This window comes from Perognathus longimembris, chromosome 9, assembly GCF_023159225.1.
Source record: "Perognathus longimembris pacificus isolate PPM17 chromosome 9, ASM2315922v1, whole genome shotgun sequence".
NCBI classification, from domain to species: Eukaryota; Metazoa; Chordata; class Mammalia; order Rodentia; family Heteromyidae; genus Perognathus; species Perognathus longimembris.
Window position 1 is genome coordinate 58,139,366 of NC_063169.1, and position 14,985 is coordinate 58,154,350.

General features: G+C 42.6%; 2 protein-coding genes across 3 annotated transcripts in view; both read left to right on the top strand.

The window, feature by feature from the left end:
* The window catches only part of Aig1 (androgen induced 1), a 210,876-nt gene that overhangs the window by 65,011 nt on the left and 130,880 nt on the right, over positions 1 to 14,985 (top strand). For both annotated transcript variants that reach the window (XM_048354212.1, XM_048354211.1), the window contains exon 3: positions 12,869 to 12,970. In XM_048354212.1, the coding sequence (XP_048210169.1) occupies positions 12,869 to 12,970 (102 nt within the window). The remainder of the gene's footprint in view (positions 1 to 12,868; positions 12,971 to 14,985) is intronic.
* On the top strand, positions 2,045 to 3,260 carry LOC125357356 (protein canopy homolog 2-like). The gene is given in 3 exon segments (XM_048354213.1): positions 2,045 to 2,081; positions 2,619 to 3,016; positions 3,018 to 3,260. Coding segments are annotated over 3 exon segments (549 nt in total). The 5' UTR covers positions 2,045 to 2,077; the 3' UTR covers positions 3,165 to 3,260.

A 14,985-nucleotide genomic window follows, 5' to 3' on the forward strand; every position in this document is an offset into this window, starting at 1 on the left:
GCCTTCTTCCATCTCTCCACAGTGGGTGTCTGTGGTCATGCTATATGATTCACATATATGGCTTTATATTCTTCCTTATGGAAAATTTCTCTACAACATCCTTTGCATTCTAATTGGCTTTATCTAGTTGGAAAAAAAAATCCCACTAATCAGTAAAGATGCTTGGACGTGAACTGAAGATGAAATTTCAGCTCCCATCAGCCTCTATATGAGAAACTATTATTTTTTTAAAAAAGAAACAACAAATGTATCAGTTCCCTTGACAGTGGTTTTCAATAATTCTAGGGATTCAAATGAGCCTTACCTCTACCTGTACTTCAGATATTTTATCTTGATACTGGAAGACCTGGAAGATGACTGAGCTCTTTCCATAATGGTACAAGTACAGTATTCTGGTCCTGGAAGCCAAGAAGCAGCAGGTGTTAGATGATTAGCTGGTCAGAGAAGGAGCTTGTTTATGACAGTGGAACATTCCAGAATCACTTGGTATGTCCATGAGAAACTATTTTTGTTTCAAATCCATGCCCTGGCTGTAGAGTTCAAATTTATTTTGGGTTTGCTGATGACCATGCTATCATGAGCTGATCAGGGCACAAAGCCAAGAAGCTACCATCTGTGCCATGTTTACACCTAAGGACTTATGCAGAAGACTGATTGCTCAGTTACCCGTGCCTTCTGGCCTTCTGGGGTTACACCTGGAAAAGTGACTCACTTTCTTAAAAGTCACTTTGCTTTGAACAGTCTGTAGAGTCCCCTCAGTACATGGAAGGAACCAAAGTGTTGACTGGAGCTGCAGTATTAAGTTGCCTTAGCGATGTCCCAAATGATCCCTCGTGGTGAACAGAAAGTGGCCACCAACAGTGCTGAGCTGGAAGAACTGGCTCACCATGGGGAAAGGATTTTATTTGCCAATTTCCATGGGAAAAGTTTAACAACAACTTTATATAATTCAAACTCTTGGATGAGGATAAGGCTCAGTGATAGAGTGCCTCTTTAGCATGCTTAAGACCATAGTTCAGTCCCTAGCATGAAAGAAGGAAGGAAGGAGGGAAGGAAGGAAGGAAGGAAGGAAGGAAGGAAGGAAGGAAGGAAGGAAGGAAGGACAGAAGGAAGGAAGGAGGAAGGAAGGAAGGAAGGAGGAAGGAAGGAAGGAAGGGAGGGAGAGAGAGAAAGAGGGAGGGGTGGAGGGAGGGAGGAAGGAAAGAAAGAAAGAAGGAAAGGAAGAAGGAAAGAAAGAAGGAAGGAAGGAAGGAAGGAAGGAAGGAAGGAAGGAAGGAAGGAAGGAAGGAAGGAAGGGAAAGAAGGAAGGACATGCCGAAGCAGGAACCAAATTTTAGTTTGATACTCAAAATCAGTTGTTATATTAAGCCCAACTCTAATGGCTCACACCTGTCCATAATCCTAGCTACTCAAGAGATCTGAGGATCACACTCTTATTTCCAATTATACACCAAAAGAAAACTGGAAGTGGAGCTATGGCCCAAGTGGTAGGACTCTAGCCTCGAGGGGGGAAAAAAGGCCAGCAACAGCACCCAGGCCCTGAGTTCAAACCTCAGGACATGGACACACACACACACACACACACACACACACACACACACACACACACAAAGTGGTATATTACCAATCGACAGACTAAAGCTCAAGGATTATCTCAAGATAAGAAACAAAATGGAGAGGGCTCCGGGACGGGCCCGGGGTCAGTCTGCTGGGGGGCTGGTACGGCCGACCGGCCGCCTCCGAGGCCTGCGCAGAGCCCGGGCTCGGCGCAGGAAGCCGGGTCAGGCGGCCACTGGGGCACCCTAGCGCCCAGGCGCTCGGGAGAAGCCGGGGCAGCCCGGCTCCCCGCAGCCAGGCGCTGGGGCTGGGAGCCACCGAGGCCACAGTGAGGGTCCGGCCGCCTTCCAGCGCCTGGGCCACGGCCACGACGACGGCCCTGGGAACAGAGGTGGGACGGCTGCCCTGCCGGCCCGGCGGCACGCTGGGGGCCGGGGATGGATAGATCCGAGCGGAAACAATGGCGGAGCCGTAGCCGGAGGCTGGTCTGCACGGGTGGAGCGTTCCCATTCTGCTAAAGATGAGGCAAGCCATAGCAGAGCATCACAAGGCCCAATAGCTATACCCTTAGGAACACATAAGATGATGCTAAGTGAAATGAACTCCATGATATGGAAACAAGTGATATATCACAGTTATAACTACTTTCAATGTCCTATGTGAATGTGTAGTTTCTATTATTGATGATGTTTTGTATCACCTTCCTATGTTTGTACCTACACTACCTCTGTAATCTTATCTGAGTATATTGGAAACCGTGTTTACTGGTATTGGAAGTAGGAAATTCAAAGGGAATACCAAATTCGAGAGACACGGGGTAAAAAAAAGAGAAATAACTACAAAAGCAATACTTGCAAAACTGTTTGGTGTAAGTGAACTGAACAACTGGGCGGGGGGGAGGGAAGGGGGGGAGGGAGGGGGACATGAGGGACAAGGCAACAAACAGTACAAGAAATGTATCCAACGCCCAACGTATGATACTGTAACCTCTCTGTACGTCAGTTTGAAAATAAAAATTTGAGAAAAAAAAAAAAAAAAAAAAAAAAAAAAAAAAAAAAAGAAAGCCTGGGGTTGGCTGGCCCTGCTTCTAGGGCCTCTGCTGGGAACTACCTGGGCTCGAAGGAGCCAGGATCTACACTGTGGAGCTTGTAGGGCTCTAGTAGACGAGCTAGAGTGGGAAATCGCTCAAGTGGATCCCAAGAAGACCATTCAGATGGGATCTTTCCGGATCAATCCAGATGGCCGCCAGTCAGTAGTAGAGGTACCCTATGCCCGCTCAGAGGCCCATCTCACAGAACTGCTAGAGGAAGTGTGTGACTGCGTGAAGGAGTTTGGAGAACAGATTGACCCTTCCACTCACCGCAAGAACTACCTTCGGGTTGTGAGCCGGGGTGGAGAATCCAGTGAACTGGACCTGCAGGGCATCCGAATTGACTCAGACCTCAGTGGCACCCTCAAGTTTTGCTTGTGAGAGCATTGTGGAGGAATATGAGGATGAACTTATTGAATTCTTTTCTCGAGAAGCTGACAATGTTAAAGACAAACTTTGCAGTAAGCGCACAGATCTATGTGACCATGCCCTGCACACGTCTCATGATGAGCTATGAACTACTGGAGTATCCCAGACCAGCTTGATGGATCACCCTCCGAAGGGGAAGATGGTGGCATTGTCTTTTATATTATGTTTTTATGGAAATGAACTGGAAAAAAAAAGAAACAAAATCATCCGGAAATATTAGCAGTTTTCATGTGTATGTGCATGTGTATACAAATGCTCATGCACGTGAGTGTACATGTTTGTATAAATATGCTTCTCAAATAAATTAGGAATAGAAGGAGCCAGGTGAGATGACCCACGACTATGATCCTAACTCCTAGCAAGGGCAAAGCCCTAAGTTCAGAGCCTGGTACTGCCTGGGGTTCTGCATCTAACAGGTTCTCAGGGGATACAAGTGCTGCAGATTCAAGGACCTTATGAGTAGCAGACTATACGGCCTGGGTCTCCATCCAAGGGCAGTACATATGTGGAACCTTCCAGTGCACTGTTGGCATCTAGGTGTGGAACAACTCCTAAGCAGATGGATATTGTCAAGAAGAAAGTGAAAGCAGGAAGGACTGTCTTTAGTTAAATGTTGACAGTTTGTGTTAGTAGGTTTCCATGTGTTATCTCCTGTAATTTACTAGGCAGCACCGTTTTTCAGGTAATAGCTGGAAAATGGTGATCTCTCACTAAAGATCCCCTTCCTGATCTCAGCCACCCGAACCCTAGCACTAAGAAACCCCCAGCATCGTCTTTCTAAATCTTTGTCCATTCCCCCACCCCCACCCCCACCCACCCCAGATTTCACAACCCTGGAAAATATCTTGATTGGTTCTACCATAAAATCATGTCATTGTGAACCGTCCTGTTTCATCCTTATTATTCTTATTGTCTTCCAAGTACACAGTCAGCCACAGTGCCCCCAATCCCATCCACTCTGAACCACTTGGCCCTACTTCCAGCTCTTAGCCAAAGATCACCTCATGGTGAAGAAGTATGTCCATAATGCTGATTCCTCTCTTCTCCTGGGATTGGCTTGCCTGACATGCTTGTCTTCCATTCCATCAATTTTTCCATTCATTCTGACTTCTAGGCACTCAACTACTGCCCAAATCTATTTTGTGATTGGCTCAGTACAGGCCTCTTGCTGTCACAAATGGGACTTTATTTGACCATTTCTGTCTATCCTCTACCATCACCTTAATGCAGCCTGGACTTTAATTCACTAAACTACCCAGAGTGCTAATTTGAATGGCATTCAAGAAAAACAAACATGCTTTTTGCTATTAGGTTTGTTACGTGTCTGATTTGAAGTTTATAAACTAAGTGCATTGTAGATGTACTTGACCTTATCATTCGAATTAATGGGATCAAAACTGATGAAGTTATGATGGGATTCCATTTGTGATATGTGAAACTTCTATACAAATGTTATTAAGAGCAGAAAGAAAACAAACTTTGAGGGCAGGGAAAACGCAGTGATCTGTATTCCAGACTGATTTCAGGAGATAATGTTGAGAGACAATTTAACAACGATTCTAAATAGCTATCAAATGTGTGCCCTTATGAATGCAGTTGTTAAGAAATTCAGTCCAGTCTAAAGTAAATAATTTAAAATTGTAAGTACTTAAAAGTTATTTATTAGGGAGAGAAGATGGCGCCGTCACGATAGGGAGGTACCCCAACTCGCTCCAACTGAATAGTGAGCTGGGAACGCCAGCACCCAACACCCCATCAAGAATCCAGCGAACCCAACAACCAGAAGCAGCAGAGAAACACAGCAGACAAAAAAGAACAAAAAAAGAAGAGCCTATAACCTGCACGGAGCCAGAGAATCTTCGGGGTACCCCTCCCCATCCGCTGACCCCAGCCCGAACAGGGCCAGGCTGGGAAAGGGGACCCGGCGCCAGCAAACCAACAGCGGAAAAGTCACGCCAGGAGTGCAGAGTCCAGAAGGCAGGAGCTCCACGGACCCCAGGGGGAGCACAGACCAACCAAGACAGACGGCGGCGAAGGACCAGAGGTGCGGGACCGAACAGCCGGGATCAGACGTAAGCAGCAGGGGAACCGGGCAGTGCAGATGGGGAAGAGCCGGGGCCACCACCACCAAACGACCGATCGCCACACCCCACCACCACAGCCCCGAAAAGCCCACAGCAGCGCGGGACACACACTCAACCCAGGACCAGTAAATCCCCCCCACAAATGGGAGACCAGCTCTAGCAGAGACCCAAACCCTACAAAGAAGCTAGAGCTCCCTCCCTCCCCCTCCCTACCCCAAGTGAATAAAGCAGCTCCATAGCTGGCGGTGCTAAGACCTCTGGGAGGACGCAGGAACTAACAGAGGCGGAGCAGCGCCAAGGCATCCCCCACAAAGCCCCAGCAGAGCCGCCTGAACCTGACCGCACCGGCCCCACCCCCTCCCCAGCAGGGGCCCGGGGACTGGTAGGCATTGAAAGCCCCAGGCTCACTGGTGAGCAACACCAGCACAGCAGGGTCACCTGGGCCCGAACACATGACCCCCTCACAGTGGAGGCACAGAGAGTCTGTGGGCACCAACCCGCACCCAGACACTTGATCCTGCAGGGGCCCACGCATACCGTCCCCCCACAACAAATTCACAAGAGGACACAAGCACCCTCCAACAACTCGGGCAACTCATCCCCAACGGAAGCACTAGAGTGCACACGCACGTGCCCCCTGGAGGGCCAGCGTGGGCCAGCGTGCTAGCCCTCCAGCAGGAGGACCTCTTGACCAAACCCCTGTGGGAGCGCACAAGCGGGCACAAGTGAGGGTGGCCACCTCAGCAACAATTGAGAAAGTCACGCTCACCCATTGGGCAGTAAGGTTCAACAGCCACACTCAAACCCAGAGCCAGGACACAAGTCCCCCACTGATGGACCAGCGGGAACCAGCACAAAGCCAACCCAGGGAAACCACCTACAGATCTCCACATGCGCAAATAACAAAGAAATATAACAAAATTCATCAAAGGGTAAGCCAACTCGCCAGCTCCAAAAAGCAGTACTACCGAAGAGGAGATGGAGAATAAAAAAACAACTGAGGCTATGATAGCAGAAATGATGGAAAACCTCAGAAATGAAATCAGAAAACAATTCCAGGAGTTTAGGGTGGAAGTCTCGAAGGACATCCAGGAAGCCAAGAAAGAAATGGAAGCAAAAATGGATACAGTGCAAACCTCCGTCAAAGAAGATCTTAACATCCTGAGAAGTGAAATGCATGAAAAAATAGATTTAAAATACAACTCTTTAAAGGAAGAAATTTCCACGATCAGAGCTGATCTGGCAACCATAAATAGCTCTCTGACATCCATAAACTCCACACTTGAATCCACAGCACAAAAAATTGACCATATTGAAGCCAGAATCTCTCTCTTGGACAAAGATAAAGCCGGTAAGGACCAGAAAATTACCACACTCCAAGAAACGGTAAAGCTCCAGGGAAAACTAATCCAGGAGCTAGTGGACAAAGACAAGAGATATAATCTGCACATAATTGGAAAGGAGAAGGAGCCGAATACCAGAGCAGAGGGCTTCAACATATTTTCAATAAAGTGATTGCAGAAAACTTCCCCAATCTCACAAGGGACCTCACCCAGGTAACCGAAGCCTATAGGATGCCTGGCAGACCAGACCCTAGAAAAGCCTCACCCAGGCACATAATAATCAAGACTTCAGATCTCAAGAATAAAGAGCAAATTTTGAATGCAGCCAAAGCAAAGAAAGAAATTTATTACAATGGGAAGAGGATCCGAATAACAGCAGACCTCTCCACACAAACCTACCACACGCGAAGAGAATGAAAGAACACCATCCAAGTTCTACAGGCCAACAACTGCCAACCTAGAATAAAATATCCAGCAAAGCTAGAGTTCATATTCGAGGGGAAAACCAGATCTTTCCATAGCAAAGAGGATCTAAAGGAGTATGTGAATAAAAAACCAGCCCTACAGCGAATTCTAAGAGGGGAACCCCACCCAACAGAAATCGTACAGGACACACAGACAGAAACAGAAAGAAACTACAATAGCCAGAGCCCAACAGAAAGAGCAGCTCACTAAAGACAAGAAAAAAGAAAGAGAGGAAAAACAGCCTAACAGGAAAATGGAAGGAGAAAAAACACTCTTATCCTTGATCTCTTTGAATATAAACAGTATAAACTCTCCGATAAAGAGGAGCAGACTGGCAGAATGGATCCGCAAACAAAAAGTTGCCATCTGTTGTCTACAAGAGACCCATCTTACAGCAAGGGATAAAAACAGGCTCTGAATAAAAGGATGGAGCAAGATCTTCCAAGCAAACCCACCTACCAAAACGGCAGGAGTAGCCATCCTGATCTCAGACAAGCTGGACTTCTCATTAAAATCAACTCAAAAAGGCAAAGAAGGACATTACAATTTAATACATGGAAAAAATCCAGAATCAAGACATCACAGTGATAAATGTATACTCACCGAACAAAAGAGGCTCTACATATGTCAAGCAAATTCTCACAGAACTACAGAACAAGATAGACCCAAACACAATCATAGTGGATGATTTTAATACCCCACTCTCTCCAAGAGACAGATCCAACACCCAGAGGATTAGCAAGGGAGCTGAGGACATAAGTAACACCATATCCCAAATGGATCTGACAGATCTATACAGAATATTCCACCCTACAGAAACCCAATACACCTTCTTCACAGTAGCCCATGGATCATACTCCAAAATAAACCATGTCATAGCCCACACAAAGAACCTCAGCAAATACAAAAGTATTGACGTCATCCCATGTATTATATCTTACCACAGTGGAATAAAGGTAACCCTCAATAACAACGGTTGCCACAGAGGCTATACACATTCTTGGAGGCTAAACCCCACATTGTTATCCAACACTTGGGCCACACCACAGACCAAATTAAAGATGAAATCAACAAATTCATAAGCCACAATGACAATGAAAATACATCACAAAGAAACCTATGGGATACAACTAAGGCAGTACTGAGGGGCAAGATCATCGCCCTCAGCACTCACATTAAAAGAATGGAAACAGAGCAGGTGAATAACCTCACAATGAAACTAAAACAACTGGAGAAACAAGAAATGATCGAATCTAAAATGACTAGGAGGAGAGAGATCACAAGAATTAAAGAAGAGATAAATCTGATTGAAAATAGAAAGACCATTCAACAAATAAATAAGACTAAAAGCTGGTTCTTTGAGAAAAATAAATAAAATCGACAGATCCCTCGCAAGACTTACAAAAAAAAGAAGAGAAGAGACTCATATATGTAAAATCAGGGACTCCACCGGAAAAATTACAACAAATACACACGACATTCAAACAATCATAAGGAACTATTTCCAGAACCTCTACTCACTAAAAAATAATAATTTTACAGAAATGGATCAATTTTTACAGAAGTATAAACTGCCCAAACTGAACAAAGAAGAAATAAATCAACTAAATAAATCAATAACGTACAGCAAGATACAGGGGGTAATCAAGAACCTCCCAACAAAGAAAAGCCCAGGCCCAGACGGATTCACCAACGAATTCTATAAAACCTTTAGTGAGGAGCTAATACCAATACTTCTCAAACTCTTCCACGAAATAGAAACAGAGGGAGAAATCCCAAACTCATTCTATGAAGCTAATATTATACTCATCCCCAAACCAGGCAAAGACCCAACAAAAAAAGAGAACTACAGACCAATATCACTAATGAACACAGACGCAAAGCTCCTCAATAAAATATTAGCTAACAGGATCCAGAAACTGATCAAGAAAATTATACACCATGACCAAGTAGGCTTCATCCCACAGTCCCAAGGATGGTTCAACATCCGTAAATCAATCAATGTAATCCACCACATCAACAGAATTAAAATCAAGAATCACATTGTTATCTCAGTCAATGCCCAAAAAGCCTTTAACAAAATACAACATCCATACTTATTAAAAGCTCTGGAGAAAACAGGAATAGATGGAACATTCCTCAAAACAATAAAAGCCATATACAACAGACCAACTGCTAACGTATTAAATGGGGAGAAACTAAAACATTCCCCCTAAACTCAGGAACAAGACAAGGATGCCCGCTCTCCCCACTTCTGTTCAACATAGTGCTGGAATCCCTAGTCATAGCAATAAGGCAAGAGGAGGACATCAAAGGGATCCACATCGGCAAGGAAGAAATCAAGTTATCCCTATTCGCAGACGACATGATCTTATATCTGAAGGACCCAAAAAACTCAGTACCCAAACTCCTACACCTAATAAACCAATTTGGCAAAGTAGCAGGATACAAAATCAATCCACAAAACGCAGCAGCTTTTCTGTACACCAGCAATAGACAAACAGAAAAGGAAATTATGGAAACAATACCATTTACAGTAGCCAAAAAAAGAATAAAGTACCTAGGGATCAACTTAACCAAGGACGTGACGGACCTATTCAATGAAAACTACAAAAATCTAATAAGGGAAATCAAAGAAGACACAAGGAGAGGGAAAGACCTCCCATGCTCATGGGTAGGCAGAATCAATATAGTGAAAATGGCCATATTGCCCAAATTGTTATACAAATTCAATGCAATACCTATCAAAATCCCAGCCACATTCTTCACTGAAATAGAGAAACCAATCCATAAATTCATATGGAACAGCAAAAAACCTAGAATAGCCAAAGCAATTCTAGGCAAAAAAAAATAGTGCAGGAGGTATCACAATACCAGACTTCAAGCTCTACTACAAGGCCATCATAACAAAAACAGCATGGTATTGGTATAAAAACAGATCGGAAGACCAGTGGATTAGAATTGAAGACCCAGAAATAAAACCGCACTCTTACAGCCAACTGATATTCAACAAAGGAGCTAAAGACATACAATGGAATAAACATAGCCTCTTCAACTACTGGTGCTGGGAGAACTGGGTCAGCCATATGCAGAAAACTCAAAGTAGACCCAAGCCTATCACCATGCACCAAGATCAACTCGAAATGGATCAAGGACCTCAACATCAGACCTGAATCCTTGAAACTACTGAAGGACAGAGTAGGAAAGACACTAGAACTTATAGGCACAGGAAGGAACTTCCTGAATAGAGTCCCAGGGGCACAACAAATAGGGGAAAGACTCGACAAATGGGACTACTACAAATTAAAAAGTTTCTGCACAGCTAAGGTCATAGCCACCAAAATAGAAAGACAGCCAACGATATGAGAAAGGATATTTACCAGCACAGCAACAGACAAAGGCCTGATATCGGTCATCTACAGAGAACTCAAAAAACTAAGCCCCTCCAAGCCCAATAAACCTATTAGGAAATGGGCAAAAGAGCTAAAGAGAGACTTCACAAGAGAAGATATAAAAATGGCAAAGAAACACATGAGGAAATGCTCAACATCCCTGCTAGTAAAGGAAATGCAAATAAAAACAACCCTGAGATACCACCTCACCCCAGTTAGAATGGCCTATACTCTGAACTCAGGCAACAACAAATGCTGGAGGGGCTGTGGGGAAAGAGGAACCCTTCTCCATTGTTAGTGGGAGTGCAAATTAGTACAACCACTTTGGAGAACAATATGGAGGTTTCTCAAAAAGCTCAATATAGACCTACCCTATGACCCAGCCATACCACTCCTAGGCATCTATCCTAAACAGCAAAACCCAAGATATCAAAAAGACATTTGTACTTCCATGTTTATCGTGGCACAATTCACAATAGCCAAAATATGGAAACAACCCAGATGCCCCTCCACAGATGAATGGATCCAAAAAGTATGGTACCTATACACAATGGAATATTACATAGCGATTAGAAATGATGAAATATTGGTATTCGCAGGGAAATGGTCAGAACTTGAACAAATAATGTTGAGCGAGACAAGCCTAGAACACAGAAAACAAAGGGGCATGATCTCCTTGATATATGACTGTTAAGGAGGGGGAAGAGGGAGACAGTAGAGACCAGGTCTGTGAAAACAAAAACTTCTTGTCAAATGGTATTTCCCACAGGTACGGTCAGTGATCGTACATTATGTATCCAAAACCAAACAACTACTCAAAATATAAAGGTCAAAAATAGACCTCTCAGTGGATCACAATAGCTCAAAAGCTATGTATGTACGTTCATATAAGACTATTGTTGACATATTGTCTACTGTCAACATTACGTTTAAAGCCCTAGGTGAATTTTCTTTGGCCTAGGCCACGTGGCTACTGTATATGTTCTTGGTACACTGTGTAATATATATATATATATATATATATATATATATATATATATATATATGTCTACCTGACCTAGGGAAGGGAAAGAAAAACAGGGTGTAAGATATCACAAGAAATGTACACACTGCCCTACTATGTAACTGTACCTCTATGCACAACACCTTGTCAAAAATTTTTGTTTCATTAATAAAGTATAAAAAATAAAAGTTATTTATTACATCTGAAATGCTATGTTTATACACAGTTTTGTTAATTTGTAACTTGTTTTGATACCAGATTAGATTCTCAGTTATTTATCTTGCTTGGACCAACTATTTTCACTGTCAGTTAATTTTTAAAAAACTGTGTATAAGCATAACATTTCAGAACAGTAAATTTTAAAGCTGATTTAAAAACTGATTCTTCCCCCAGCCCACCAAAGTTACCTAAATCATAACTGAGATGGTTGGAAAAGAACGTAGGAGCTCAGCGAATTGCTAACCTTGAGCTACCCTATATAACCACGTCTCTTATAAAAGGAGATATTAAAATATGTATTATTTATATGAATAAAATCGGAAGCATGCATCACTCAAGTGATTATTAAAAAGTAAAATAAAAACAGTTTCTGTTTAATATTCATGTTGCATCTTTCTGTGCTGTAGAGTTTTCTATTTTGAGGCATCACTCTGGACTGTTCCTTTGCCCTGCTGTAGGTAATGACATTTACAAAAATGTATACTTTTTCTTTTATATTATATAGTCAAGGTTAAGACTATGGGGTAGTCATTTCTCTATTTTATCTGAACTTCTTTTCTCATGGTTAGCTTGAGGAATGATTAAAAAAAAAACGAATTTGAGTCCTATATTCTCTTTCAATGGTTGTATTGCTAATAAGCCCAAACAGACATCTGAAACGCAGATGAACTTCTAAGTTCCAAGAGAATTAGGATTCTTCCTTGACCTTCCATACAACCTGCTTCTCAAAGCAACTTGAGTCCTTGCTGAGGCTGAATAAATTAATACATTTGCAGGAAATGTGACTTGGGGCATTTTATAAGCAGTGGTTCCAATGTTGTTAGTGGTGAAATGGAAACTAGAGAGGGTGAAGATTAATTTAAACCACATGGTAGGTTCAAGGAAAAGGGACATTACCCCACAGTGTCTTGAATGTGTGCTAACGCTTTACTGGGGACTGAGATACAAACAAACCAGCAGTGAACTTTTAAACCCTCTGGAGAGGACTCAGACTGGCGGGATTAGCTCTGAAATGGTGCTCTTCCTGCGAGCGGGCCTCTTGGCTCTCCCTCACAGATTCCTCTGCCTGAGAACAAAGTTGGCAACCAAAGAAAGAAAAGGCACCCTAACCATCACTACTTACAGAGTGAAGCCAGAACCTTCTTTCTAGTCATTCCTGTACCTTAGCTGTATCTTAGCATAAATTCCAAATTCTGTTTCAATTCTTTTAATAATAAATAACCAACTAAATGAATGTTATAGATAGGCGATGAGTGTGAAATAAAACATTTCCTTTTCCCTTCCAGTTCGTTGTTGCTGTGTTCTGGATCATCTATGCCTATGACAGAGAAATGATATACCCGAAGTTGCTTGATAATTTTATCCCAGGATGGCTGAATCATGGAATGGTAAGTGAATTTTTAAAAATCCAGCTTTTATTAAACAAAATCTATTAAAGGGCCGTTTTTCTACTTTAGACTTCCCATAGCATCTACCCAAATAGCTGTCAAATCTTAGATTGTAGTGAGAGATTACAATTAGAGAATAGTACTGACTACCACTAAAAATGGCTCGCCATGACGTTGAGTCATGACCTTAACTACATCATAGAGGATCACATAATTCAGAAGAGATGTTAGTGGCGTTAGATCATACAAGGAGAGCACTCTGAGATGAGTTTGAATTTGGTGCCGTTTTTCTCAGAGCATAAGCACTGACAACCACCTGTACAACCAGCAAGCAACACGGCTCCGGCCTCTCCTCCCATCAAAGAGACCATGTTGGAAGTAACTTGTACATTGGGACAGTTTTCCCCTGATGGGCAGCAAAAGCTATTAATTCCCTCAGAAATTTATTGCAGGCATTTGGAAGTGTCGCTAGTAATGGATTTGTCAGTTTTTCCCCTTGCTCTGGGGTGTTGGCCTGAGGCTTTTTTTTCTTCTTCTCAGTCTCATTCTTCGATACTTTTACGGTGGTGTTACCTTCATGAGTTTCAAATCAAATACTTTAGATGGTTTGAACGTCACTTTACAAGATTTGGAGCTAGCTTTTTCTGCAGAGCAATTTTGTCCCATCATCCTTTTCAGGGTCTGGAAACGGGCACAGTTTTGTTATTAACTAAGAAGCCTGCATTTTAGTTACAGCAATTTTTAGAACAGTTCCAGGATGTTCCTGTTGAAAAGGGCAACCCATCACAGAAATTACAGGGGCATGAAGCGCTAGAAATCACGAGTTTTCATTCTAAAATAACCATTTCCCTTCTGCATCCAATTCTGGTATATTTTAAGAAAAATAGTGTAGACTAACAAACAAACAAGCATTACTGTAGTGTAGACTTTTAAGCTCATCCTTTCTTAAGCAAAGCCTTCAAATGTGGCAATTCTCAAACAACTGGAATTTTCTGTGAGTTCAAGACCAGCCATACGGTTGGAGGATTAACCTGGCACCTCTCATCTAGTTTCCACCACGTAAGTTGGGACTTCTTGGATCTAAGAAAGTGAAAAGCTCTTGTATAACCTCATGCCTTTGCCATCTTCTGCCTTAGATGCCCTTTTCATTCCTCCTGGGCAGACTCCTACTCATCCTGCTTTACAAAGTCTTTCCGAACTCACCAAGCAAAGTTAGCCATTTCATTACTTATGTTTGTACACTTTCCCATCTCCATTATGCATATCTGTATCTCCATATCTTCTGTTTTACAACAGAAGCTTTGAGTCCTGAGCACTTAACTCTGTTGCCTGTCATTTGGGGGGATGAATATGTACTTCTTAGGTAGATAAGTAACTCAATGTAGCCAGTTTTCATAGTCCTTTGCTAGCTAGTAATAGTAGTTGATGGATTTTTGTTTGTTTGTTTTTGAGACTTTACTGTATGCCAGGAATTCTACAGTGGTTGTACCATTTAGTTCTCATAATGACACTATCAACAAGAAATTGAACATCCATTTACAAGTGAAACTGAGATACGTTAAAGTTACATAATTTGTTCAAGTCTCTTAACTAGGGTGGCAGAAGTAGGCTCTAAACTCAGGCTTATTGGGCTTCAATTTCACCTCTGTGTTTTTGTAGTTTTTTTTCTGAGCATGTACAATATGGATTAATTCATAGAAACTGTTTCTCTGCATTGCTTTTACAACTAAATGACAAGAAAATACAGTCTGAAAAAACATCTTCAGGGTATTTTCAAGTCTTATTTCAAACTGTGTAGCATAGTTCACCTGTCTAAGATAAGATAGTGGAGAATTAGCTAGGTATTTAAGTATACACACACACACACAGACACACAGACATGTAGACACACATACACACATCAGGGCATTCATGACTCCTCATATCAGAAACTTGAGTGGAAATGGGTTTTACACACCCTCACTCTGGAGGATAAACCAGTCAACCATCCAACTAACCAACAGACAAAAAAAAAA